General features: G+C 36.4%; 1 protein-coding gene and 1 long non-coding RNA gene across 7 annotated transcripts in view; one reads left to right on the forward strand and one right to left on the reverse strand.

Annotated features, from left to right (window-relative positions):
* ICE2 (interactor of little elongation complex ELL subunit 2) lies at positions 1 to 27,882 on the reverse strand. 6 transcript variants are annotated; one of them, XM_055717419.1, is made up of 17 exons: positions 27,284 to 27,391; positions 26,774 to 26,878; positions 24,374 to 24,417; positions 23,934 to 24,201; positions 22,666 to 22,785; positions 20,977 to 21,111; positions 20,502 to 20,618; positions 18,821 to 18,980; positions 16,654 to 16,838; positions 15,198 to 16,149; positions 12,896 to 13,074; positions 11,350 to 11,479; positions 5,772 to 5,856; positions 5,625 to 5,675; positions 4,290 to 4,548; positions 1,959 to 2,132; positions 1 to 1,849 (listed from the first exon to the last, which is right to left on the reverse strand). In XM_055717419.1, exons 4-17 carry the CDS (start codon positions 24,138 to 24,140, stop codon positions 1,658 to 1,660), a joined length of 2,946 nt encoding a protein of 981 aa, XP_055573394.1. In that variant the 5' UTR covers positions 24,141 to 24,201; positions 24,374 to 24,417; positions 26,774 to 26,878; positions 27,284 to 27,391; the 3' UTR covers positions 1 to 1,657. The 6 variants fall into 6 exon arrangements, with proteins under 6 accessions (XP_055573394.1, XP_055573390.1, XP_055573393.1 ...); XM_055717415.1 differs by lacking the exons at positions 24,374 to 24,417; positions 27,284 to 27,391 and adding an exon at positions 27,770 to 27,882; XM_055717418.1 differs by lacking the exons at positions 24,374 to 24,417; positions 27,284 to 27,391 and adding an exon at positions 27,437 to 27,569.
* Positions 27,646 to 27,895, forward strand: part of LOC129736585 (uncharacterized) — a 29,000-nt gene continuing 28,750 nt past the window's right edge. Inside the window, exon 1 of the long non-coding RNA XR_008733391.1 lies at positions 27,646 to 27,772. This is a non-coding gene — a long non-coding RNA (uncharacterized LOC129736585). The remainder of the gene's footprint in view (positions 27,773 to 27,895) is intronic.

Below are 27,895 nucleotides of genomic sequence, written 5' to 3' on the forward strand. Positions count from 1 at the left end.
TTTCACATAGAAAGGTTTTTAATATACCTCCATTGTTTAAGCCTGCTTTAAAAAAAACTGTCTTCAGGATTTTATAAACAGGTATGCTCCAGTTAACAATTTAAATAGTTTACTTATACTTTTATGACATTAGAATCTCTCATGTCAAGCCCATGAGCAGAAGAATGCTTGATCAGATGTGTGTACTTGGTATCTTTAGTCTGAACAAAAGACTTGGAAGAATATCTTTAAGGCCTTTGTTTTTTGTGTTAGCAGTTTAAGCACGCATACAAACAGCTCTCCAGAACATGTTCCAAACAAAAATTGGCTCAGATATTTTTAAATAGTTGTGTTGTTTGAAAGGAAAAAATGGGAAAGATTTTATTGGAGTAATTCTTGTAGCTTTCAAGAATTCATGCACTCTTCTAACAATATTCTTAATAAAGGAAAATATAGGCAGAAATCCAGAAAATGCAAAACAAAAGCGATGATACAGAATGTAATTTTTGACTCTCAATTTCAAGGTTTCTGCTGAAATTCTGTTTGATGAAACACTAAAAGCCTGTCCCATAAAACAGCTGTAATGCAAAGCAATCCTCCCTCACAAGCAGTCACGTTAGTTACCAAAACACCACAGAATACAATGCATTTACATACTAACATTCAAAACTGCCATTTTACCACACAACTGATATTCGCTAGGAAACTGCATGTCATCCCATTGCCTGGCCTTTTCATAGATGTAAGTATTCTCTTTTCCTAACTTCATCGTGTCAGTTGGGCTCTAAATCTCAAGCAAACTGCTGGTGTACAGCATAGTCTGGTTGGGTTTCTGGGATGATGACGAAGGCCCTGATCCTATCACTTGCTCCTCCAGGCAAACCTTAATACCTCAGGTAAGCACTAGTGCATATCAGTGTGCAATTTAATAGATTTAGGCTGTGGCCATTCAGTAATACAGTGAATAACTGCTACATTCATTTCTGAAGTAATGCCAGAATCCAAACAATTTCTGGAAATGGTTTTGGGGAAGCATAAAAATACATATTTTAACTATTTAGCTGTACTTGTAAATTTCCTAGTGCAAATTTATGGCTCTTACTATTCAAATAAACACACTTTTGTTCCCCAAACCTCATTCGTTACATCATCCTAAGAAGAAAATGTATTTTTGTAAGTAATTTAAGAACTGGCATATACTGTGCATTGAAACGATTCAGTAATTAAACCAAGTTGTTTCCCTTCCGCACATTACACAAAATAAAATACAATTTAAAAATATGTCAGAATAAAAATCTGTAGTGATTCTGGAAGAATTCAGAAAGCTGAAAAATTATTTTTCTTGTTGTTATGCGATACCAGATATTACCATCAACCACTGCTTCATTCTTCAAACTGTAGTTTTTCTACAAAAATGAGACCAACAGAAGATACTTCTGTCCCCTAACCTCAGCTGCAGGCACTCGCTTTTTCCCCCCTCTGATTGAATCTGAAATTTTCACTTGAAATATGCCCACTGAGGTAAGAAAGGGTTAAAGGTTTACGGAATGTTTCAGCTATGGAGCCATTTCCCCTGCCAGCTCGTTCCAGCTCCTTTGAAGCTGCAAGAAAGCCTCAGATTTTTTGTTAGTCTTGTCCTTCTCCAGGCCATACTTATCACAGCATGGTTCAGCTATTTCTACTTCAGCTGCATTTTGTTGTACTTCCTTTTCCAGTTTTTCTTCATCATTCTTTGTTTGCAGTAATTCTTCTTCAGCTTCTTTGTAGCCACACCTTCATTTCTAACAGGCTTAGCTGGATTGCCTTTTGTTTCCATAGCTACTGGATTCCCCTCGCTGGGTGTGTCAGACCGTCCCTTCGCCCCAGTCATCTACACACATATGGGGAGAGAATAAAAAAAAAAAACAAACCCACAAGAAAACAAACAAACTAGAATTAACAATCTTAAATCTGCATTAAGCACAAACATAGACAATTACCTTCCAAGAACTGCCTTCTACTGCTTGCCATTCAGCCAGACTCAGAGGCCACATCTGGACTGGTGACAGGCACAGCTGCTCTTCCTGCCACCAGCAGGATCTGACCAGCCCTGCCTCTTTCTTGCCGATGTGCCTGAATTCCCTTCTGGCAGACACCAAAGTGCATGAGGTAATCTGGAACAGAACCACAACTATTTTGCCCTCATATGAAGTCAGGATGTGGCTAAAATATCTAACTAGGCCTGAAAAGCATCCCAGAGTTCACTCAGCCAGGCACAGTTCGCATGTGGCTTTTACACAAGTAAATCAGGCTGAAGAAAAATTAAAAGTAAGAAAAATTTCTTACTTTTAAAGTGTTGTACGACCTGTTCAAAATGTTAGAGCTGAGACTGGATCTCTGAGAAATTTCTAAAGCACAATATGCATCACTTATTCACCAGCATAAATTACAAAGCAGGCTGGATTTCTAAGAAGCTTCCATAAAATTTCTATTAAAAGTTTCTTTAGATGAAGACAATTAGTTGTTCTTAAAATAAATTCTATTCTGTTTTAAAACCAGCAGCAACAAAACCCAAATGTTAGGCAGTATTAATTGCTACTTATCCTAATGATATCGGGAAGGAAGCTCACATTCAACATTTTATTTCTTTAGATTTAACTGCACTCTGAAAAAACTGCAGAGCAAATGCTGTGTAAGGTTGTTCACATTCAGTAAAAAGGAGTAAGCCATCCACACAAAATTTTGTATTTACGTCTGAGACACAGAAACTGTGTTTTCCTAAATTAAGGTACTTCATGCCTCTAGACAAAAAAGCATACTATTTTTATTTTTTAATTTTTTTTTTAGAAACAGTATTGCATATATATTGTCACAAATGTGTTGCTGTATAGAGAATGGCATACCAATGAGATTTAAGTTTCTGTATGCCTGGGAAGCCATCTGAATTGCGAGGGAAGTTTCCGCAAAGGTGAAGGAGTTCAGAGCAACCAGAGACAGAGATCAACAGCAATTTGTCGGCCAGAGCTAGCATACTTTAGAGGGCCAAAAGGAAACCTCATTTTTGCTGCAGAGAATCACTGTTATCCCTACATGAGCTTGTTTAAAGTTACAACCAACCAAGAATGGATCCAAGATGCTCCACCCTAGCTGCTGAAATTAATAAATTAAGACACAAAAGATTTCAGAGTGGCATGAGGGGACTGAGGAGAGTATTTAAGCTTTCAGGAAAGGGTAACATCAGCTGGATTTCTGCACTGCCATATGATTATCCCACACCTAGTAATGTAGCTGATTTTGTGTGTGTGGCTGATTTGCATACAACCTCTCTTGTCTGCATGAGATTCGGGGTATCAAATATTAACAGTTGGGTGCTGACTGGCATCTCCACAGAGGAAGCATAATCTGGATCCCTCCCCAGCTACTTATTTTCAGTAAGCAGGTTAGAAGTTAATATCTTAGGCCTCCAAAAGATATCAGTTTCTGCTGAAATGGCCTGAAAAGTTCAAGATCTGTGGGAAAGACAGACAGACAAATTGAGACAAAGATGGGACTGAAAAACCAGGAAACCAGGTTAAAAAGTTCCTTCCTGAAATTGATTGAAGAAAAGAAGTACATCAACAAAAAGTGCCACCACAGAGGCAAAATCAGAAAATTCTTATAAATGCAAATATTTTATGTTTCAGCTGTAATGCAAGCCTCTAAATTACAAAGCATTTAATTAAGCCAAATGCTCCACACTTTTTGCTGTTGATAAGCATTAATAGCTCACATTAAAAATAAAAAAATTAATTTTGAAAGAATTTTGCCACAAACTGGGGGAGGAAGTGTATTATTATTATTATTTTTAATAAACCCAACACAATGTATCAGTGAATTGCAATAAACTGCAATAAAGGCTCAATGGAATAGACCTTGAAGGCAGAATTCACCTTACCTGATTTTACCTGTTTACAGTTGTGCTAATAATTTTTATTCCTGTAGTCATTTGAAAGAAAAACGACAACTCTATACCATGACTCCAACAATCTACTTAAGAGGCTCATCCTGTTGTGGAGATGCATCTTACAAAATATTCCATTTCTCTCTGTTAACAGCACAGTAAGCTTAAACATTGTTTTTCCATACTGTAATGTTTAAAGGGAGGTGAGATGAAGCTCATCCAAAATATTTTTCAGGGAAAAGGTATTCCCATTCTTGGGATCCAGAACGCTAAAGGGTCTCTCTGACCCCCAAAGATGACAGATAAATATACTAGCTATATATCCAAGAGACTGAAACCCAAGATTATTTTAAAGCTGCTCATCTGCTTTTCCATCAAGTGTAATACTGACCTTCTGTTTCCACATGGCTTCCTGAGGTGCAGGTGGAAAGGTGCATGGAACTCTTCCATGATTCATGTGATAGGGCAAAGGGAGGCTGGGATCTAGTGGCACCCATGGGACTGAAAGAGTGGCGGGTACAGTAGGCAGATCACAGTGAGCTTTATGTAAGTTATACGATGCTCTCGTTGTCTTGTCAAGAGAACTCTTGTAGATTGCGACTGATGAATCTCCTGCAGCATGAGTCAATAAATAAGAGCCCTCCTGCAAACTAAAGAAATAAAGTTCAAAATAAAACAAAGACATTAAAATAATATATTTTGTTTCCTTTGATCAGGATAGCTACTAAGTTTTGAACGCAAAAGCAAAACATCTTTAGATACTTACTTATCAGTCCCTGTTTTATAAAAAGACTAGAGACAAAGCATGAATTAAATTGTATTGATAAATACATACTAATTTATGCATTTATAATATATTCATAACGTACTAATCACCATCTGTGCACAGATTGTATGCATTCAACATAGCATTGAAGCATACACTGAAAACCATCCATATTTGGCAATTCTTTAACCAGCGCCTTACAAAGCATAATGCATATATGGACACAGACACAAAAAACAGACGAGCTTTAAATACATACAGGATTAAACAGTTTTTCAGGAAGATAAATATCAACTGAACTGCTCATATCAAAAATCTCAGCCACAAAACACAAAGCTATAGAAATTATGAAGGAAAAGTCTTCTGTAATTCAAATTAAGAGCCTTCACACACAGCGCAAGAAACTTGCTTCAGAAAAAAATTAAAAGATACTTGCAAACCAAAAGCCTTGAAGTAGCTAAAAAATACATGAAAGCAAGAGAAAGGTTGCGACATTGTACAGAAAAAGGCGTATGCTCGTGTAAGTCAAGCTAAGCAGATCGGAACACAAACAGTATTAATTCTGCAAATTAAGCAAAAAGACTAACAAAACCCACATAAATTCTATATTACATACGTATAATATTACATAATGCTTTATATTACACATACATAAGATTACATAAAATAATACTACAACTCACTCCTGTGAACTGTTAATCATCTCAGATATGTTCAGCCTCCTCTCCTGAACAAGTGGTTCATAAAAATCAAGTCCTTATTCTTTTGCATAATTTATACAAAACCTGTAATCTCAAGCACATTTTTACACCGTACATTATACTATGCTAGACCTAAAGGAACCTGTAAAATAGTTCATGTATCTAAAGTAATAAAGATCAAAGAGCAGACAAGCATACAGAAGAAATAGGATGAGCTGGGTCATGTTGCAAATACAATGAATCAGAACAGAACACTTACTCGGACACTTTCTTCAAAATGTGATGAAGTATATTTAATGAATTTGCAGGCCTACAAAAAAAGAAAAAAAAAATACAAAACGAGTAACCTGCAAGGCTTGTTAGGGTTTCACATTCATTGCTAAAATACCCTACTAAAAATACTCACTTAATCATTCCAAGTTTTTCTCTTAAAATTTCTGGAGAAATCTTTTCTAGCATAATAAGTTTTGATGTAAAAGCATCAATACGTCCTGAAAAATATTAATTTGATTAATACACAAAAAATAAAACAAATGCAAAAGCCTAATTTGCAAACTTAGTGGATTTTAAAAGGAATAAGTTTTGCTCTTTTACAGTGTAGAACAGTGAAAAGTATTTATCAATTTTGCACAACGTAAAATATCTAGCTGCTTCAGTACAGACATCTGTATTTGGGCTGACTTTCTAAGTCAAGGAGATGCCCATGACTCCAGCAAATCTTACGTCTTGCATGATGTCTGAGATCTACAACCTCATTTTGCCATTATCTCATCAGTTAGTTTGTATCTTCTCAAGTTCTTTTGATCCTTACCACTACGCCTCCTTACTGGACCCATCACGAATGTTCATCTTTTACAACAAGTTTACTTTTGAGACCAATATATTTGATATTCTGATATGTTAGACAATTGTATTATTTGATTTTCTGGGAATTCTGTACCTTTGTCTCTTGAATTCCCCCCCCCCCCCCCCCAAAAAAAAAAACCCAAAAAACAAAACCAAAAAAACCCCACCAACAAACCAACCCCAAACAAAACCCCAAACCCAAAACCATTTACGGTTCAGGCCTCGTTCATGGCAAATCATTAAAGACTACTTGTCTTTGACATATCTAGGAGCAACGGTTCAAAGCTCTCTCCATTACATTTTTAAAATAAAAGCTAACAAGAACAGTGTAGCCCACTTTTTCACTTGATAAGCAATAAAGATCATGAGCACATCTTGTACGCTGATGTTGTGACCACGTGTTACCTTCAGGTTCTCTCTCATGCTAAGGTTTTCTCAGAAATCTGTTCTACTCCAGCTCCCACAGGGAGGATGAGGAAAAGGCAGCATAATAAAATACGACCTACTCAGTGGAATTTACTGCCTTACTACAGTAAATGCCTCAATTGTACAGTTAAAACTGCTAAACCAAAGCACTTCACATTCCAAGCTAAACATTACTAGCAATTTGTTATGTGATGCGTAAGAACACCAAGTAAGAACTCTCATTTTAATAAATAAATAAAAAAAAAGCACCAGGACAACTCATTTCTTTTAAACACTGTACATTTGTTACTTTTCTTGTTACTGGTATTTTGTGCAAGACTAAGCATCTAGATTTAATATTCTGCATTGCTGACTAGAGGAAAAGGAACTCTGTCAAACCACCAACCCACAACACAAAATTGTTTGTGTTCTCTATTCCTTATAACCTGTCCTCAGATCAGAAATTTCTCCATTTCTAAACTCATTGACAGCATAGCTGGGGGGGGGGGGGGGGAGGAGATCTATGAACTACTTATACCTGGTTTATATTACTATATCTTGTATTTGAGAAGTGACTGAAACACTTGACATTCAGTAAGTCACCCATACAGTAAGTACTTCTTTCCAACCCATTTTTTCAAATAATTTTCAAATAATCGTAATTTAAAGGCCAATATTATCCTAGCCAAGTGAAGGTTAACTACTTTTTGCAGTAAGTTTTGCATAGGCGCTTAATGCAAATAAGTGAATAATGGTCAGGATAAAGTGTTCCCATTAACTAGCAAATCTTATCACTACTTTATTTACTGCTTAGATCAAATACAATATCTTATTTGGGAAACACGTCACAGAGATTGCTCCCTTTGCTGATGCAGGATTTCCTATCTGAGTAGCAAGGAGACTTTAAATCAACAACTGAGCAAGGCGCGCTCTACTAGCGAGAGGAGGACAGCACTCTTCTGTTTGATGATAATACCTCTGCTTTTGTGCAAGCCCTGCCTTCTTTGAGAACACACAGAATAACAAATTCAAGTAAATATCACTCCTTGCAACTTCCGCAGGAGGCTGTAGTTACACCTGCTTTTCTCCTCATTTCCTGAGTCGGCAGCACTGCTGAGTCACTGTGCTGAGCTGGGAGATTTCTCCCTCAGCCACAGAGGGATACAACACTGAAGAACAACGCCAGACAATTACCGGGCACAGACCAAGGTCCATCCATATGTATTTGGCAATACAAAAGATCCTTGAGACAGTGAATCAAGTTTTTTCAAGACCCAGGAACTCCTAAGCTAATTTAATACTGAGAGGTCTGCCACACGCTCAAAACTTTAGAGTCTTCACTTAAGATCTCTGTAGTCTCAAAACTGAGACTTGTAGGTACTGTGTTAGTAGTGGTAAGATCACAGTTTTCAAACAGTTACTCCATACTTTCATGTCATACTGTGGGGTAAATTTTAAAAAGCAGTAAGTCTGCGGCTCTACTATGGCTGATTTAAAAATTCCTTTATTACAGTACATGATCTTTCACGTAAATTATAGTATGATCTGAGAGCTCAATTCTGTCTTTCTGCTTACACCAAATACATGATAGCAGTAGTCTTACTTTCAGGTATCAGGCTAATGAAAAATGAGATATTCACCCTATTTTAAGTTGTCCACAATACAGGTTTATTATCAGGGGCCATTCTTTTAGGGTGGAGTTTCAGGACAAAGCTTTCCGTTGCCAAGAGCACTCTGCATCAGTTGTGACATTGTATTTTTCACAGCTCCTCATAAATACAAACTGAAAGGCAGAAATTCACAGCTACCTTGCAATGTTTCTCAAAGAATCCCCAAGCAGAACATTATAACAGTTCCCTATTAAAAGCTGGGGTAGATGCTCTCTCGTAGAACAGATCAGTTACTTCCATGTACATCTTTTTACCTACCTCTATTACCGAAAACCTGCAGTCTTCAATTTGCCTAGCTAAATAAATCACATATTCTGTCAGTATCAAAACTTGGTGACTGCTGAGTCCAATTCTGTATTTGCAGCAGAATATTTTTTTTAATTGTAAATTGTAGTGGGAAGGGGTCATGCTGGGAATTCTAATTTACTGTGCAGGACAGTGACAACCCACAGTAATCCTGTGTTCCTTCAGAGCACGCAAAAGGAAAACCCCTGTGGACGCCAGGGTTTGCTGTTGGAAGCAGCACATCCAAGAGCTGACAAAGAAACATCACTGGAATAAATGTGTTTCTTAATCCCAATGACTTTTTATCCCAAGCACACAAGAGTGTTTCGGAGGGCAGGCCACTGAATCCTTCCAGCCTAGGGCTCTGTGCCCCTTTCACGGCTAGCAGTTATCTACAAAGGATACACTGGAACCTCTGTATCAGAAAGGGATGGCCATTTATGCCAGAACAAATCCTGCAGCACGTAGCCTGCTTTCTTCTACTCTCCTCAGAGCCTCTGTAAAAAGGGGTGTTGGCTGTCTGCAAACTTCTGCACGTAAGCAGTATGTTAAGTATCCTGTAACTGATGGGAGATCAGATAAAACACAAATTCTTTCAGTTTGTGTACTTCCTAAACAGATTAGCCTTCTTCCTACAGTTTCATATTTCCTCATGCAGCTTGTGAATCTGGAAATAATAAATTTTGATAAAATTTTCTACAGTGGAATTACAGTGCAATTCAGTATACTGTTCTGCTTGTTAAAAAAAAAAAGCAAGAAATGCTTCAGTACTGTACATTAAGATATAATTAGAAATGGAGAACTACCTGTGTTATTTCTCTTTCTGTGAGGGATTTTTTTAGAGAAGGAAAACCCACAGCAAATAGCTTTTTCATATTTTATTCTAAAAATTTAATTTTAAAAACCATTATTTTCATTAAATATGGACAGCAGACAAAGATGCAGTTGGCAAAACTATTACTGCAAAATATATCAGATTCCACAGAAAACTTACAATTCTATAAGAGGATGCAAAGCTTCTATGCAAAAATCAGAAAAGAGAACTCAGGATTTCAAAAACAGTATTCTGATGTGAGCCACCAACAGCAAAAGTGTAATTCAGTGCACAAGTGGAAAGGGTAGACAACCACAGGCCACAACTGCTGCCTTAGCAACCATAAAAACCAGAATTTTTTCTACAACAGGAAAGCAAGGCAGTCCCCACTGACAGAACATTCATTCACTGTACAAATGGGATTGCCCGCACTCCGTAGCAAGTGCCAAACATATTCTAAAAAGCATTTTGACTAACCACCTCATGGCAGATTTTCCCTTTTAAAATCTTATTAATTACAGGAGAATTGCTATCAGAGAGCTTTCCATATGTTGAAAAAGTTGTTAAAATAATCTGGCCATATTCTTTATATGCATAATTTTAATTTCTTTACAGAACATATGTATCCTAATAGACATCAGAACTTTTCTGATGCTTAAAATGTCATTGTACAAACATGAATATAGCATTTTCTACAGGACATTTGTTAGTGAAACTTTCCTTATAACATTGCATTCCTAGCGTGCTTGGTTTATGGATTTTGGATAAGTGGCCTTTACAAGTAAGATACCTTTCTGCTAATATTTCCATGCTTTTTATCCCTGTTTTATTGTAAGTTTATTTTCTGTACTCTGTATTAAAGGTGTCGTCTTTTGTACACAAGATTTGTCATTTCCTGCTTCATTCTCACTGAATGTATGTTACTTCTCATTCACAGATTCTACATTATCTCCTGTTTCCATCTGCTGCATGATACAGCACAAGGAATAACATGACAGGGATGTTTCAAGTTATATCACATATTAGGAAATTAAATTTCATGGATCAGTTAGATGCGGATGACAGAAAACCTGGAAAATGTGTGTAAGCAAGATCATTCAGTGATCAAAAATCCTGTGGAATATCATAGCTATGGAAAGAGGCTTTCAATAAACTTAAACTATGCATTATTCTTCTTCCTGTTAGGATTTCGGTTCTGTAAAGCCAGAAAATTGTTTCCAGTGCCTTAGATACGAGGCACATGTATACTGTTTTCAAAGGACGTAATTTCTCTTATAGCTGAATGACAGAACTTGGTTTAGCCCTAATCTTGCTTGGTTTTCCTCACTCTTGTATCTTTTCTGTCTCCACACTATCAGTGTAGAAATACAAACATTATTGCCTGTTTTCAAAGAAAAATAAATAACATTTGACCTTTCCCCATACTACAAGGCCAAGGAATCTGTATCCTCTGAGCCATACATCTGATCCTCTGTTTGTCTTCTATTTTGGTATGTAATAACAAAAGTATTTAAATTGATAAGATATACCTATCTATCTATCTCACATTTAATCAAGAAATATTTTTACCACTCATGCAATAATTCATATTGTATATAATTCATTAAAATAACACCAAAAAATTCCGTCCCAAAACCAAAGATGCACTAAGTCATGAAGATTACTGACCTCACAGAACTAAATTCACACTTACATTTGTCTTTGAAAAGCAAATAAATGCTGTTCTTGAAAACGAAGATTACTGGACGCTATTCATCTAAAACCAAAACTGACATATCTTCATCTACCACCCAACAGAAATTTTTAAAAAAGAGCATAAGATAAATGTGAAAAACAGAATTAGAAACTTAAAATAAATAAGGAGATATGGAATATACCTTTAATATAAATATTTTTCTCTTCTGTTATTCTATGAATATTCAGACATACATGTTTCTTAAGCAAAAATCAACACATAAACTTACCAATATAAAATAAGCATTCAGAATGCAACATACTCTCTGTCCACAACTGACATACTTCACTTTCTGTAAGAGCTTCAACACCATAATAGGCTTGGTATTCTAGTTTTGGCAACAGGAACATTGGAGTAATCTATAAAGTGAAGATATATGAAAAATCAGCGCCCACCATCCACAAAACACCCACAATTGAACTACATTTTGTAGTTGATAATCATCATAGTCTTCCACTAAATCTGAAGCAACAAAGACATTTCACAGATTGTGTGTGATGGTTCACATTCCACGAAACCCACAGTACAAACTTCAAACTACAGAGAATTTATACAGAAGAAGGTGAAAAGAAAAAAGCAGCCTAGGCAATCTTTTACAAGCAATAAAATTTTGCCACTAAGTAACTTTTCCAGGCAACTTAATTAATCTGTTCACACTTCGGTGCTCTACTGCCCTCTGCAGGAATTTAAGAAAAAAATACGTTGTTACATTTCTTTGTTAGTGGAATCCTGCCACTTACTCCTCGTCTGTCTCACTTGAAATTAGAACCTAATACTTGGCCTCTCATTTGAAATCAGAGGCTAACCTTCGTGCAGTAACACTAACAGAAAATATAAGCTTCTTCTCACTCACAAATCACAATTTAAACTTCAGCAGGAATTTTAAAAAATAAAGTGTGCAGTTTCTCATAAAATAAGCAGCTATTCATAGGCATTTTAAGTAGTGGATCAATAGGAAAGAGATGGCATTTTTTCAAAATAGGATTCTGAGCATGGAATCTCAGCAAATAATCAGAGTAACAAAGATCTATTTCCATTTCAAGAAAGCATAAAGACCTCACAAAATGCTTGCCTACCATAATTATGGTATCCTATTCTGGAGAGGAAGATAACCGTATCATATTTGTTGAATGATTCAGAGGACAAAATAATGTTACTGAGAGTTACAGAATAAGCTTTCCTTCTCCTGATGTTACAAGAATATTTGGATTACACTTGCATTTAAAACATTTTATTCCATAAGACAAATGATTTGCTAAGACATATACCATAGTCTTTTCAAGCAGAATGAATATGAGCCCCTTTTATATTAAAATTTGTGCTCTGTTGTTCATTCTATCTCCTATTTCTCTGCTTAACTAGGCATAAAAGCAAGGCTGAATCCTGTTAAAAGTATTTATGATCATGTACATCCTCAAAGCCTTGGGCCAAAAACCTGATTACTGCATTAACTTCTAAAGAATAGTTCAAACTGACATTAGTTTACATAATTACAGATGTATGTTACTGTAATGCAGTTATAGTCAAAAAATGCAGAATCATACTTGCTTATCTTCTAATCAAGTAGGTTTAAAGAAATCACAAGCTATTCTTCTCTCTCTTCCTACAGCAAATATTTACTTTAAAGGAGACACACACTGTAGAATTATATCTGAACGTACTAATTGTCTGAGTGAGAACACAAATGCTCTGAAGGACTGGGAATCCCAGAGATGCCAGTCAAGCACAACTGTTTTAAAAAAAACAAAACAAAAAGCTAACAGCAAAATCTGTACCTTCTGAGTTTTTTTCTTTTTATGGTACCGTGGCAATGACTTCACTTTTTGCACACTGCAACGCACAAGTAACGACAGATCATTCAAACTGAATAGCTTATACACAAGGTTGCCATCCTGAGGTGCTTTATACTCTGAGGGGTCTTCTTCAAGCATCTGAAGTTCATTTGGCAGCTTTCCTACAGAAAAATAAATAAACCAGAAAACAACAGGCTTATACATTCTTTACCATGAAGCTAATTAACTTTCTTCTCTTGCAGTAGGGTTTGTGGAGTTTTAAAATTATTTTGGTTTTTTTTAATAGGAGTTTCTGAAGTAAGATTATGGGGTGAAAACCATCTCATCAGGCACAAGAAGTCACCTACGTATTACAAAAAAAATAAAAAATTGGAAAACGTCCACTGTTACTTCTAAAGAGTGTATTTTCAAACATTCACACATATTTTATCCTAATCGTTAGATTTCTTATACAAACAGAGCTGAGAGACTCCATTCCTGTACAAATGGAGTTCAAAAGCTGATTTTATAGCCAGTGACTCAGCACAAAGGAGACAAAGCTGCTGTTTACAGCGAACGCCTCCTGAGAGCCGCCACCCCTTTAGCAGTTACTGAAGTCACTCAAGCCTCAGGTTTGGGTGGTAGCATAAGCCTCTGCTGCAAACCGAGTTCGCTTCAATTGCAATACTCGCATATTCAAAAGAAATGTTAGATCTCCAAGTGCAGCTCTGAGGTAGTTTCACAAAGATCCCTGTATCCCGTAGAGATATTTTAACAAAATGCTTAAACAAGGATAAATCCCAACTTAAGATTTATTGAAAATTTAGCCAGTTCTGGTTTTTGTCCTGCAGATATGTGGAAATACGTGTCAAAACTACAACTACAAATAGACATTGCTGTAGTGCTACGAATAAATACATTCAACATTAAATTTAGAGTTTATTGTGCATCTTTGAATTAACGTATACTGTGTGAGATGATATCATCCAACTGACCAGAAAGAATTTATTAAGAAAACATTTAACTTAGTTCTGGCTTTCTGCAAAAGAGACATGCATAGGTGTTTATCAGATTGCTATGGAACTTTTAATTTGTAGCAGTATGCTTTCTATTCTTTCATAGTCACATTTCAGCATCTTAGCAATACAAGTTTCACTACCTACCTTTCTTGAAAAAAAACCCCAACCTAACAAACTCTATTATCAAGCACCTGAATTTCATACTCTGGCTTTTTAAGAAAAGGAGAAATTGAAAGAATATCATGCTGCTCAATTCTTCAAACTGAGGGAGGAGAAGTGCTCTTGTAGTGACTAGTAAAATTCAGTGAAACTGATAAAAATGTAGGAAGTGATTACACAATTTCAGCTAAAACAGATTTAGTTGTGTTAACTGTTTCCATTACAGATAAAGTAATTAAGATTCATTCCTATGTGATCAAGTGTACAGCTAGTCAGAAAACAACAGTGAAACATGTTTTCCCACCAAAATGCATCCATGCACTGGAATTAAGTATTTTGAGAAAAATATTACCTGTCTTGATGCAACCTGCCTGCTTTCCTGTCAATTTACCTAACACAGCAGTGTTGCTAAATTCGGTTGTACAGTGCAGAAGCAACTCAGGCACGTGAGAAAAACCTCAAAGTTCATGGTCTCCATGATCCGCAAGATTTCTAGATCTTGGCTGAGGTCTGGGTGTAGAATAGGTTCAATTTCCAGCTAAACGCCTGAAAACTTGGAGGTGGCTTGTAGCGAGTCCTCATTAGTCTTCTGGAACAGATTGCTAGGAGCTAAGATAGAAAGCAACTGAACTAGGAGGCTCAGAACTTAGACACTGAAATTGCAAGTTTTCTTTCAAGTTTTAATTGCATAATTTGAATAAATTTTTCTTCTATAAGAAATGCAAAATAATTCCATTTTTGATTGGCAAGAAACTATCTTTGTAGACCAGACTACTCAAATATTTGAATTTCTGAAGAAACTCAGAAAGTAACTCTTCTCACTACTAAGTTATTTCTTTTCCTTGCCTAAAAATCTTGTGTATAACAACTATGTTTCTCTAAATAAAACAGTATTTCACATGCACTCCATGGACAAACAGCTTCTTTCTGTGGGTAAGACAGAGAAGCGTATTGTTAAATACCTCCCCCTGCCCCCAACCAAACCCAACTTTAAATCACATATCCAAATAAATGTAACAGAGGTACTATTGGGATGCTCTTCAGATGAAGGAGTTAGAATTTCGGTAAAATTTTACAGAAAAACATTTTAAAATTTTACTCCTTACACAATGCACTCAATTACTTACTCTTTGACATTCCCTGAAAAAGCGAAGTCCATGTATTTCTGGACGAGCTGCTGGGATTTGAGGCAGCGGCTGGCACAGTTTCTGTGCTGGAGGTCACCAATAGTTTTGGAGACTGATGCACATGGGCTGGCGTAGCACTAGAACCATCACAGCTCACCACTGGTTGCTCATGAGCTTTATGGGAAGGTGACTTGAGAAGTTCAGTTTGCATTTTCAAAATCTGTCCAACAGGATCAAATTCTTTGGACAACTTTCTGGTAGGCTTTCTGGAGGCATTGTTTCCCTGATCCACGGTATCTGTGCAATCTGTCATGCTTGCTAATGGAATGTGGGTGGGGGAAAGTGATCTGGCAGTCTCTGCTGAGGTATGAGAAACAGTATTTGGTACAGTTCTTTTGCAACAATCGGTGTTTTTACATTCTGTATCAATTATCAAACGCTCTTCATCCGTGTCACTACTGCATAAAGAAGCGTAAGTCTCATTTTTCTGAGTAGCATCAGACTCTCTCTTGTAACTAACAGCATTAGATAGCATACTTAGCTTTGTTTCATTGTCCAATACTTCTTTGGTCATGACATGCTGTGCTTCGTTCAGTCCTACCTCCTCCGAATTAAGGCTTTTATGAGATGAATTTTCTTCAGAGCTGAAGCACAGAATGCCATCTAATGATGGAAGCTGCATGCTGGCACATGCTGAATCACCAGAAATGGTGTTTTTTCCTTCTTCATCTCCACCACTTATGGTGGATGTATTTTTTTTCCCCATTTTTAGGTCTTGTGATAAAACTTTAGCAGTGTTACTAACTGTAGGAAAAGTACTTTCCATTTTAGAAGTTTTTGAGAGTTTGACGGTTGCTCCAAAAGTTTCCAGTTCTGTAACATCATCATCAAAGTCCATCCCTGTGTCATTTGGAGGAGGAATCTTCCTGCACTGGTAAGTATCAGAAGACATCTTAACACAGGGAGGAAAAAATAATAGTATTAAAAAAACAAAACTAAACCAAACCAAAAATTAGAATGTGTTAATCACAAATGAGACACTGTCACATTGAAAACATGAAAAATGTTCTGCTATCCATATTTTGGTATGTTGGCTGAGAAGGGTAGTATTTGAAAAAAAAGCAAAACGAACTCCTGTGTTGAACATAGAGTATCTTAACTCCTAGGAGTTGAAAGGGCTTTCAAAAGAGAAATAAAGGTCATAGAACTTTTCCCACTTAAATGAACTGATCAAAATGCATTTTAACTAAGTAAACTAAAGCTGAAATGCCAATGTATTAGAAGCATTTAAAGGAACTAGACAGACATTTTAAAACATAGGGTCTGTAATTCTGCAGTAGAAAAACTACCAACAGGAAACCTAAATTTTCCTTCATTATCACAGAACAAGTAACTCTGCAATTATAACATAGGCTTTTGGTTTTGTTTGTTTGTAAGAAGAGGTGAAGCTACATACATCCCACTGAAATAGACTGTCCTCAGCTGGTTTGTCCATCAACACATTCGAAATCAAAACATAAGATGCTTTGGTTGCTAGGAAGTCCATTGGAATGTCATGGAAGATTTGGTTCCTCTCTCTTACTGTCATTTCCTTTCTCAGCAGAGGTGAATCAACATAAACCACTTTAGCTGGTTTGCTACCTTTTCAAGAACAGGTAGAGATTGAATACAAATTAAATTAAAGAAAAAAAAAAGACTGTAGTATAATTTAAATAATAGATCTTTTGACTTCCAATTCCAGTCAAATCCATTCCATTTTCATACTAGGAAAAATGAAAAACTATCCTCTCATTCATTAACAACAGAAAATAGAAATATGTCCAGATACAGTGTGAATTATTAAGAACCCGCAGCAGCGATACACACCACATTAACAGTCGATCATATTTTAAATGCAGTTCTAAATAAAGAATTTGTAAAATAAGAATTTGGGATTCATCATTCCTTATACAGCATTATATCATCAAATGTGTTCTGTTTTCCAAAAAGATCTTTCGCCTTCCTTTGATGAACCTCCAAAAAAAAAAAAATATTTTTTTTAAAAGTCTCATTGGCCAAAAGTGATGGCTGCAGTTTATTTTTCTTCTAATCAATAGCTATGTCTGGGCTCTGCTGCCCCACTCTTTTGTTTACACCTTAAACCACATATGAATCATCTATAGATTCATTCAAAAGTAACAGCAGTACCAATATTATAAAGAAAGCAAAGGCACGTCGTGAACATAGTATCACTGTCTTAAAAAAAAAAATCTGTGGATGAAACCCCCCCATAATTAATGCAAGAGGGAAGGTGCAAAAGGAAGGAGAACCCCTTTCAAGAAACACTATATATATATCTAACATATTCTGAATGCCCTTTAGGTGTTATCTTTTAGCCTAAAAATTAAAGACTGTAAAATTGATACATAAAATGAGTCAGGCATATCTTTACAGATAAGTAGTTTAATTGCATGTAGAAAAGTGCAAAATTTCTAAGATTTACCGATATTTGACAGCTTATTTACTACTATCCAAAAGTCTGCTATACAGATTTGTGTGAAATGCACACAACGTGGACATTCTAAGACAACAATCATGATAAACACTCATCATGAAAAAAATACCTCGTGTACTTAAAATTAAAAAAAAGAACAAGAGAGGAAATCTGTATTTAGATTACTAGTGGAGTACTTGACAGCTCAAGTATAGCATTCAGATGAGTAAATCAGTTTACTCAAAACAATTTTTGTTGCAGTTGGGAAGAGCAATCTCCATGGACATTCATTATTTATTCATTATTCTATAATGTAAATAGGTCCATTTAATTCCAGAAAATGCTTGCTCTCTGTTTTTTCATAAAAGTTCAGGATTTCTCTTTTTTAGCTTACTGAAATCAGTTCATATGATAGTTTTAACAGCTTCAGTTTCCTTTCCAAGGAGCAGAGCTTACAGTTTTGAAAAGCAGAAGGGCATTTAACTGATTTTTTTTCCAAGTAGAAAATAGCTGTATGTCCGAATTCAATGTTAATGATGATACCTCTAGAGGTTGTTACTATTCTCAGTAACAAGGTGGAACAAGGTATAGAAAACTATGAAATGACCTTGCTGTCAGCTTCCCTCCTTGCAAAACAGAGGACAAACTATAGCAATGGATTTTTTTAAAGTTCATTTCTTACAATAACTTCAACTAAATTAAACATTTTTCTTTACAACACAGAGGTGTCTGACTCCTTACCAGATGACAGCTGAAAACCACAAACTTCAGATTTTTGCCCTTTAAGCTGTGTGAATTAAAGTCAGTCAAATTTTATTACTTACTTTGGTTTCTTAAATTAAAAACATGGAATTACTTCAGAGAAACTATTTTCTTACAGCTGCATTCTAGACTGCTGCTTCTCCAGAAAAGGTAAAAATCTGAGTTTACAGTTTTCATTAATCTTAGCTGCTTTCTTTTTTAAAACAAAACCCAAATTAAACTATTCTATTATTCTGTGAACTAAATCAGACTACCTTCCACTTTCCCACAGTTGGTTTTACTGGATTTTCTAATTTCCTGTCCTTCAGTCTGCTCAAAAAGGATTATGAGAATATATAAAGATCTTCATAGACAAAACCATAATTTTTGTAACAAAACCATACTATACCTGCAACAGGCATCATTTTAATGCAGACTGGAATTTCCCATTGTTCCTTGTAGTTTAGTCCATGATTATTCAGTAAAGTAAATAACGATTGGTTACTTAAAACAACTTGAGGACAGTATTTCAAAGCAAGTTTTTCTGCATTTGAATCTGAACTAATATCCTAAACAAAAAAAAAACACCGTCAAAAAATGAACTTTTTTTAAAGAAATACACACAAAAATTTCAACTAATAAGAAAACGCCCAAACAAACATGGATTAAACCCTGCCTCCCCCAAAAAATCACTGCAGTGCCAGGCTTCAGAGTCAAATGAAAAAGCAAAAGATTCCCTGAAAGTTTTTGGCTGAATCTTATGCATCCACCTTGCAGCATGACAAAATATACTTTAACTTGTACCTTTCAGTTCATTCCTATTAAATCAATTTACACGGTTGAATAGGAATTTGGGTGATCATGAACTATGGAATGTATTGCAGAACGGCCCCCCCCCCCCAACCAACCAACCTATTAACTCACATATATTAGAGATGGTCTTAGGAGTTAAGTAATAGCACAATAAACACATATAACATTAAAGTATGGTTAAAACTGCACAGTTGTTTGAATACAGATAAAGAATCTTAAAACAAATACAAAACCATGAAGAATACAAATTCAGAATTTAAATTATGTAATTGTTAAACATTATGACTACAGGTTTCCATGAAGAAAGGAAGCTAGGAATGCTCATGAGGTGGGAGGAGAGATAACAGAAACCCAGGAGAATGAGGACCATGAGAGAGAAATAAGAAAAATCTAGCTGTGTTCTTTTTTCTGCCACCTGAGACATGATCATAAATGTTCTCTGTTTATAGCTATAACATCTCTTGAGGCATATATTATTCTCCTGTGTCATCTCTGCTACTTTCTTAAGCAAAAGTGTCTTTGCAATCACAGTGCCTCTGTTGAAAGTGTGGGTTTTGGTATGTGAACAAAGTCCTTAAAATAGTGGCTAACAAATTATCTGGAATAAACAGTCACAAAACCCGAGTTCTACAGAATGAAAAACTCATTGATTTTCTCTGCAGAAGAACACAAAAAGAAACACTGGATATTTAATGGTAAGGTGGAATGGACTCTAAAAATTGTTGAACTCTGAAATGGAGCTTATGCTGTTTAGCAAAAGAAATTCCCAGGGTAAGCTAACCTGATCGACTTTTCAGAGAACTAGACAGTTTGAAGTATTTCTTCTTACCCTCAGGACTTCTTTCTTCAATCAGAAGCCGTTACACCTACATGCATTCATATGTGTGTTTACACATTCACACAGGCCAGCTTAGAAATTGCAAAGCAAAATTTAAAAGCAACAACACTGTGATAAAAAATTTGTCTAGATTTCACTCAGTGTGTGCCAATTTAAGGACCCCTCTACTGTTTCATTGAGGGAACAGAGGTTCCCTTCCTTCAAAAGGCACTAGGTCTAAAAGATAATAACCCAACATTTGAAGAGGGCAGTGTGATTGCTATAAATGAAATACTAGACAAATTAGTAATACAGTGTATGTTCCTATGGTACAAGATGTGCAAGATTGCGCGGGGGAGGGGGGAGCACGGAGAAGAAACTTAATGCTGCCACATAAAAAGAACCAAATTGCTCTTCTCTACAAAATATGCCTTAAAAATTACAATAAAAAATTACTTACATTGTGCATAATAGAAGCCTTTTCTTCTGGAGTTATAATAGATGTAACCGTTTTATAATCTGTGGGCAGCTGAACAGGCATAGTAGGGAAAGCTGTTTTACCACGTCTCGCTGTACCCTTGAAGAAATCAAGCCGTATCAGAAAATAGCTTTAACTGAAATCATGCTGACCCAATATTGCAATTCTTATACTGAAAAATACTAAGAATTTATGCAAGTACATTACGAAGTTAGCATTATATTAAAAAAACCTACTATTATTTTAACCTTTTTACTGCTAACATACAATAAAAGGGTGTTAACAGCCTTTACTACCAAAATAATTTACTTAAAATTTTCATTAACAATTATAAATTATAATTCCCAACCCAAGAATTGAGTAGTACTTGTAAAAACCCCTGAATCCTGGCATAACACAATCCAGACATAATTCTAGTTATTTGAAAGTAACACCAAAACAATACGTATGATATTACCATTACAAGAAGATTTTTTTCCAGCCTAAAGGTCAACTGTGTATGAAACTTTCCTCCCATGATACTTGTGATCTCCTGGAGAGTGTAGAACTCAGGATATTTTTGCACATGTCCAATACAAGCACGTAATAATTCCTAACATACAAAGAAAAAGTAGTTTATACATTTTATCTTTCATAAGGTTTTAATTTTCAAAAGCTTTTTTCTGCAGTTGCAAGTTGCATTTGCACACACCTTCTGAAGAGAATACAGATACATCTAGCAAATTACTGCCAACAGGCTTATTCAACTTTTCCAGTTAAAGACAGTATTTAAAAACTTAGAGATACCAGTACAACTCTATAGTAAACTTATAATCACTGGTATCAGAACTGAAACATCCTAAATGCTCCTCAACTCTTCATATGAGGAGCTAACAACCTATGTACCGTCTCAGACCAATCATAAAAAAAAAAGAGTTTAGTGTCGAACTGTGCTAAATCAGGTAATTCTTTTCAGTTAAACTTATTTACCTTGGCTTTTAGAGGGACCAGTATTTTTTTATGTTACTAACTAATTTACACCAGGCCTAGGTAAAAGTCACAAAGGGAAAGACACAGGAAGATTCTGTATGTGTTGAAACTTGCCTTCATGTCAAATGAGTTATTTCTGCAAGTATTTACATATTGGTCTCCACTTCATTTTTAACTCCAGATACCAACTTAACTATAAACAGGACTTGGAGACACATTTTGTGACCTGACGACAAGCCAACTCTAAAAAATAGGCAGAAATGTAAGATATAAAATTACTAAGCCAATCTCAATTTTTAGAAAAAAAAAAGATAAATTTGTGTCCTCACATGTGCCCAAACCATGTGTTAATTGCAGAACAAATTTACCTTGTACATGAAAAAGCACATAAGTTTATGGTGGAATAGAAACAATCCTTCTGAATTTAACTTAATGCTCTACTCTCTGGTAAACGCATTTATTATTATGTTTTATTCCGCAAAAAAAGTGATGCAGCACTTACTAGAAAAGACTAAAAATTTAACAAAAAGTATGAAGGTAGGGCACTTCAATTAAGACAAGACACTATGAGAAAAACAAGCAAGAGCAAATCAACCCACTGATGGGAAAGTTTAATGAACCTGTATTCTGGAATTCTTTTCCTGAAATGTACTATTAAACCAAGAATGATATATAAAGTTGCATTCATGTTTAATTTTAGAATCAGAGTGAGTATTTAACACAGCATGAACTTGCAGATAATGATGATTAAAGCCTGAGTAACCTCTGATTAAAGTCACTTTGTAACACGCTACTATGGAGGAAAGCTTAACATTCTGTCCAACAGCGTATACTTAGGAGCAGCTTGTAAACGTAAATGCACACTTAAAATGCAATTTCTCCCTTCCAAATAAAAATATGTCATTTACTTAATTAACGACTAAAACTTTGTTGAGTGTTGCATTCAGTGAACACACATGATATCAAAAGATATCGTATCTTAACGGCTACAATAAACTGTGGGCCAGACCATGCTGCACAGACTAAGGGAAATGGCAACTTCTCACGTCTCATCCCAACATAGAATCAGCAGAAGTTCAGGAATTATCAGATTCCATGAGCAGCTCCTCTGTATCTTTAATCATGAATCTAATAAGATTATTTAAGAAAAGGAATTAAACACAGTATTGGTAATTACCTCAGTATAACGCAGTGCATCTTCAGAGATGGCATCATAATCTTGAGCACAGCTTTTTGCAGCGTTTTGGGCAAATTTCATAAATTCTGCAGTTTCGTTGTTTACTACTTCTTTCATTTGCTGGAGGGAAGGGGGAAAAAATAATCCAGTTTTTTAGGACAGAATGGAATCCTATAGGGTAGGTATGCAACCAGCAAAATTTCTAGAGAGGCTGTACAGGTGATGGTATGAAATAAGGCAGACTCTACCTGCTGCTCAATTTGGCAAGTCTTTGCATATGTTGAGTTTCACTGAAGTAAAAAAATTTTTTGCAAGGCCCATCTCCTTAAAATAGAGTAAATCCCAAACCAATGAAACACCATGCCCCAACAAACAGCAAGCTTCTCTTGATCATACACTGGTGGTTTATAAAAAGAAATGTTACAAGACATTGTTGGGGCAAGTTTACATGACAGAATCAAAAAGATACCTGAGCTCTGACTTCATAAGCAATTACATTATATAATAACAACATCGTAGGTACTAATTTGCCTGGGAATGACATTCCCATTGCTACAGCATAAAATAAAGGAATTAGCACTAACAAGGAAGCATGGGAAACCAAATGCAATGGCTCAAAAACTCTTCCCAATTAATTACACTATATAGGACTCAACTGAAATGGTAATTCCAACCAACATGAGACAGCCTTCTGCTATTTAAACAGCATTGCTGAGACTAAGCAGCAAGTGTGAACTTGTGACTTTCTACTCCCATAAGCACTGATGTGGCAAGCACAGAAGGTCAACGCACAGGCCCCCTCACACGCTAATGAAGAAAGTTCTCATTACAGGGTGCTGTCAAAGATCATATAAAAACGTATCCATCTCCTAACACTATACATGACTGCTACATGCCATTATGAAATGCTACAACCACAGTAAGGTAACTAAACTACCTTTTCATTAAAAAGTGGGGGTGTGTTTGACCAACTATCAAAGATCTACACTTACCACCAGTTGTTTAGACTACTACTAAAACACAGAATATCCACACAAAAAAATCCCACCCACCTTCAATGAAATAACCAAACACACTTTCAATTTACATTAAAAAAACGTTATCCTGAACACTTACACTTTAAACCTTTATTACCATTCATAATACTATGTTAAAAGGAAATCACAATGAATTGAATTTAAAAATGTTTTTGTTACCTTTTTCTTGACTCTTTTTAATAAAAAAGTTGTATGACTCTGATGTTCGTATGTACATATATGCAGACTTACCAGATATGTGAATAATTCTCTTTGACTTGCTGCGTTAACTTGAAAATGGTTTCTTTTTTTTGAGTACTTAGTCATCAGATATAAGTATGTTTTCTGCTCCTTCTCAGTCAGACAAGAGGTAAATGGATAGGGAACTCTAGGTTCTGGAAAAGGATCATCATCAGTTGTGCTTTTAGCCTCCACCTCAACTGGATCCACAGCCTGCATACTACAAGTCTGTTTGTTTTCTGAAGTGTCTGCCAATGCCTCCACATTTTTCTTTGCCTCTCTGAAAGAAAAGTAATAAATTAAACTTTTCACATAAATATTAATAATTGTCAGAATTAATAAAGGCAGTCATGCAAGCCTAAACTTCAAATCCAGCAAAATGCACTGTGAGATACTGTACAATGTGAATTCCTAGTCTATGTCTTAGGAATTTTCTTATTCTAAAACCTTACCTGGACAATCTAACTGACCCTTAGTACCAACTGCAGGTTTGCCACTGGTTAAAAAAAAAAAAAAAAAAAAAAAAAAAAAAAGAAGTTTGTTTTAAACAAAATGGTGTATATATTAGTCTTTATACTCAATATTTAAGTGACAAGCTAAATAACAAATTTCTGGGAAAACACATTATTAATAAAAAGACAGAGTTGCCACATTTTGTCATTCACTGATGGCTGGTGTTCAGAAAGAGTTTGCACTCAGAAGGGTCTAACTTATGAGTCAAAATTGTGATAGTAATGCACAAAGACTTACCTAGAAAAAGCCTTTCTTTCATTGTAAAATAAGTAAATTAAAACTACTTAATTGTAACAATAGAAATTCCTCACAAAAAAAAGGTACACAATTCAAGAGTTTCCTTTTCTACTCTAAACTGGAAATCAGTTGCCAAAAATAATATTGGGCTAATAAGGGGCGTAGCTGCCCTAAAAACAACGAGGAAGTAACATTATATAGCTAGTTCTTAAAACAACTCCAGTATATGAAGGCCATCTTAGCCCTGCTCTATTTAAAATAACTGTTCTTAAGAGAGAAAATATTTAAGGTTAACAAAATGAACATTAACTGCTGATCTTGGAAATAGCATATTTTTAAGATACGATTTCAGCAGTAGAAAACATCTCAAGTGTCATTCAAACCCAGCAGTATCACGTCCACAGTTCTTAATAATACTTCACAGCTGTCTCTCTGAATATGAGAATGTGTCCATCCTCACGGCACAAACTGGCAAATTTAATTAAGCTGCAGCAGCGACAAGATGCTGACTCAGATATGCCAATGTAGGAACATAAAGAAATTCTAGCAGCTTAAATTGGCTATATTCAGCACGGAATGGAATGGCAGCACATCAAGATCATTTCAGTATGCAGTACTGTCATAGTCTTCATCAGGGTGCAAACCAAAATAATCTGACAGAGCTTTTCTGTCCATATTTACAGCATTATACTTTATTTGAGCTGATAGTTTAAAATTTTTCCTCTTCATTTTATCAGCAACCTGCCTTCACAGCTTCTACAGTAAGATATTTAGTGAAGTGTGTGTTCTCTATCAGAAACCCCAATATAAAAATCGACAATTTCCTCCAGTTTTTACTTTCACATTTGTCCCAACAGGTTCCTTTCTCTTGACTATGGCGACACAACCTGGTTCTACCAATTTACAAATTTTTCTGGTTGCAGCCTCTCTTCTTGCTATAAACCCATGTCTACCCTACACAACTGAACACAATCCCACTCTTGAGTGCAGTCACGTCTACTCCAGAAACACTTTTTCTACATCATCTAAAGGAATAATCCTACAGTAATACCCAGTGTACCCAGTAGCAAGCTGTGAGGGCTGTGCTCATCCAACAGATGAACAAGAAAAGCCTTCTTTAGCTGAAGACATGAGATAGAGAGACTCACGTGACATAGGCAGGTACTCCCTTCTAATGTGCATACCCAGTGTCAGTTCATAAAAATATATCATCTCCTCCAGAACAAATTGTTTCTCCACATGCTGGACTCCTCACTTAGAGCACAGTAGCTACTTTGGTCTCCCATCCACATTCTTTGGGGTGTGAAGGTTCATCCACTTGTCACTTGTACCTCCCTACCAGCTTAACAACTTCTTAAAAAACCCCAATACCCTAAATACAGTCCTCCAACTTTTGAAACCCAGCAGCATGAGCCATGTTTTTCACTATGTGAAACAAATGTTGATTCTACTGCCTCAACTTAAGAAAATAAAGATGTCAAAACTGCACAAACAATGCTATCTGTACCACGGGTATTCACATAATTTCATTTCCCATTTTTCAGATAATACTCTACAGTTTCTTCATTACTCAAGGAATTAATTGCATCTCCACTGCACCCGAGATGCTGTTGGATCTGTGTAAACAGTGTTAGCTATTTCCAAAAGATACAAGTAAAAAGGCTTTCAGTGTACACTATTGTCAGCCTTCTACAAAGTGAGAAGACACAGACAGACAGCAAGACATCAGTTTCTAAAAAGAATTAGGTCTGGTTCATGGGTTACAGGATCCTTACCGTGACCAGTCAAAAAGTGTGGCTCAAACTTCATCCCTCATTGGTATGTAAATGGAAGCAAAAAACAACTAGCGCCACCCCCAAAAAATAACCCAAGCTCCATCCCACCCCCCAAAAGACACAAAAGACCAGTGGTCCCAACCTAACCTAAACTCTTCCTGCTTTCAGAGGTTTCCAATAGGTAAAGCACAGACCAACTGCTGGAGTAAGGCATCAGTAACAAATCCTTGCACGCTGGATAATAAGCAGCTTTCCCCCAAAACAGTAAGGATATTTATCAACAGGATGATGACAGACAGCAGAAAATTATAAAATAGCAGAATATACCTGTTTGATAAACGCCACAGTTCAGAGAGGCTTGGAGCCAATGAATATTTTTCATAAATTTCATGTGAGAAAAATACTTCAATGCCATTTTTTGGTGAAATATCCCTGATAATAAAAAATAAAAAACAAAACATGAACATTGCAATACACAGAAAATTAAAGGCCACATCTGCCCGAGAACCAGAGCACAGAATTATTTTTTTTTAAAAAAAAGGGCTATCTACAGTGTTCATTTTCCCTTTTTATGGAAGTTACATATATACTGTTTAATTCCTACTGTCTTTCAACAGTAAAATACATGTGTTCTTCACAGTCCAAAAAAGCGCAATTTCATTAATATAGAATATAAATTGTAGATACGGTGAAATTCTGATGGAGTTACATGCTTTCAGATGTTCATTAATCAAAACCAATCACTGAGTTGAACTTGCTGGAATTTTGAGAAAAATATAGAAATCTTGGTTTTAATTTTTCAGAAAAGAGATATTTTGTCTTCTACGCAGAACTTACCTTCTAACCTCTCTTGTTTATTCACTTATTTAATATAGCCCTTCCAGTGCACGGGGCTTACACAACGCCAATCTTCCCAAACTATTCTGAAAGGCATGAGGAGAAATATATTTCCGCCTTTCTCACGAATGAACTAATTCAAACCCAACTCACCTCTCTAGACTTAAAAAGCCGAATTACCTCATTGTAGGGCTTTTCGTATAAGAACAAGCACAACGCCCCGGCCCTAACCCCGCACCGTGGCCGTGCATTACTGAGCCGTCCCTCACGGTGAGGGCCCATGAACCCAGGCACGGCTCGGCCCTCCCCCGGGCGGACGCCCTCCCCCTCCCGCCTCTCGCTTCCCGCCGCGGCGGGGCGGGGCCGCAGGCCCGGCCCGCTGCCGCCGTGCGCCTCCTTCCCTTGGCGGAGCAGGCGGAACGCGGGGACATCTCCCGCCCCGCAGACTCGCCTGCTGGCTGAGGGGGAGCGGGGGAGCGCACTCACCAGGTCAGCAGCTGCCCTCTGCCCGCCATCTTGACAGGCCGCTCAGGGAAGCGTATTCGCCCGGTCCTCCTCTCTCCGCCGCGCGGGAGCCTGCCTCACGGCATTAGCCAATCAGCGTAGCAGGGC

This window comes from Falco cherrug, chromosome 7 (genome assembly GCF_023634085.1).
Source record: "Falco cherrug isolate bFalChe1 chromosome 7, bFalChe1.pri, whole genome shotgun sequence".
In the NCBI taxonomy this organism is placed as follows: domain Eukaryota; kingdom Metazoa; phylum Chordata; class Aves; order Falconiformes; family Falconidae; genus Falco; species Falco cherrug.

Excerpts from the sequence above, each read along its gene's own strand:
- ICE2 (XM_055717415.1), bottom strand. The coding sequence starts at position 27,798 with ATGGCGGGCAGAGGGCAGCTGCTGACCTG. Across the intron at positions 13,075-15,197 it reads TTTTCAGGGAATGTCAAAGA|GAAAGCTGCCAAATGAACTT; the intron begins GTAAGTAATTGA and ends ATTTTTCTGTAG. Across the intron at positions 1,850-1,958 it reads TAGAAGGCAGTTCTTGGAAG|ATGACTGGGGCGAAGGGACG; the intron begins GTAATTGTCTAT and ends ATATGTGTGTAG.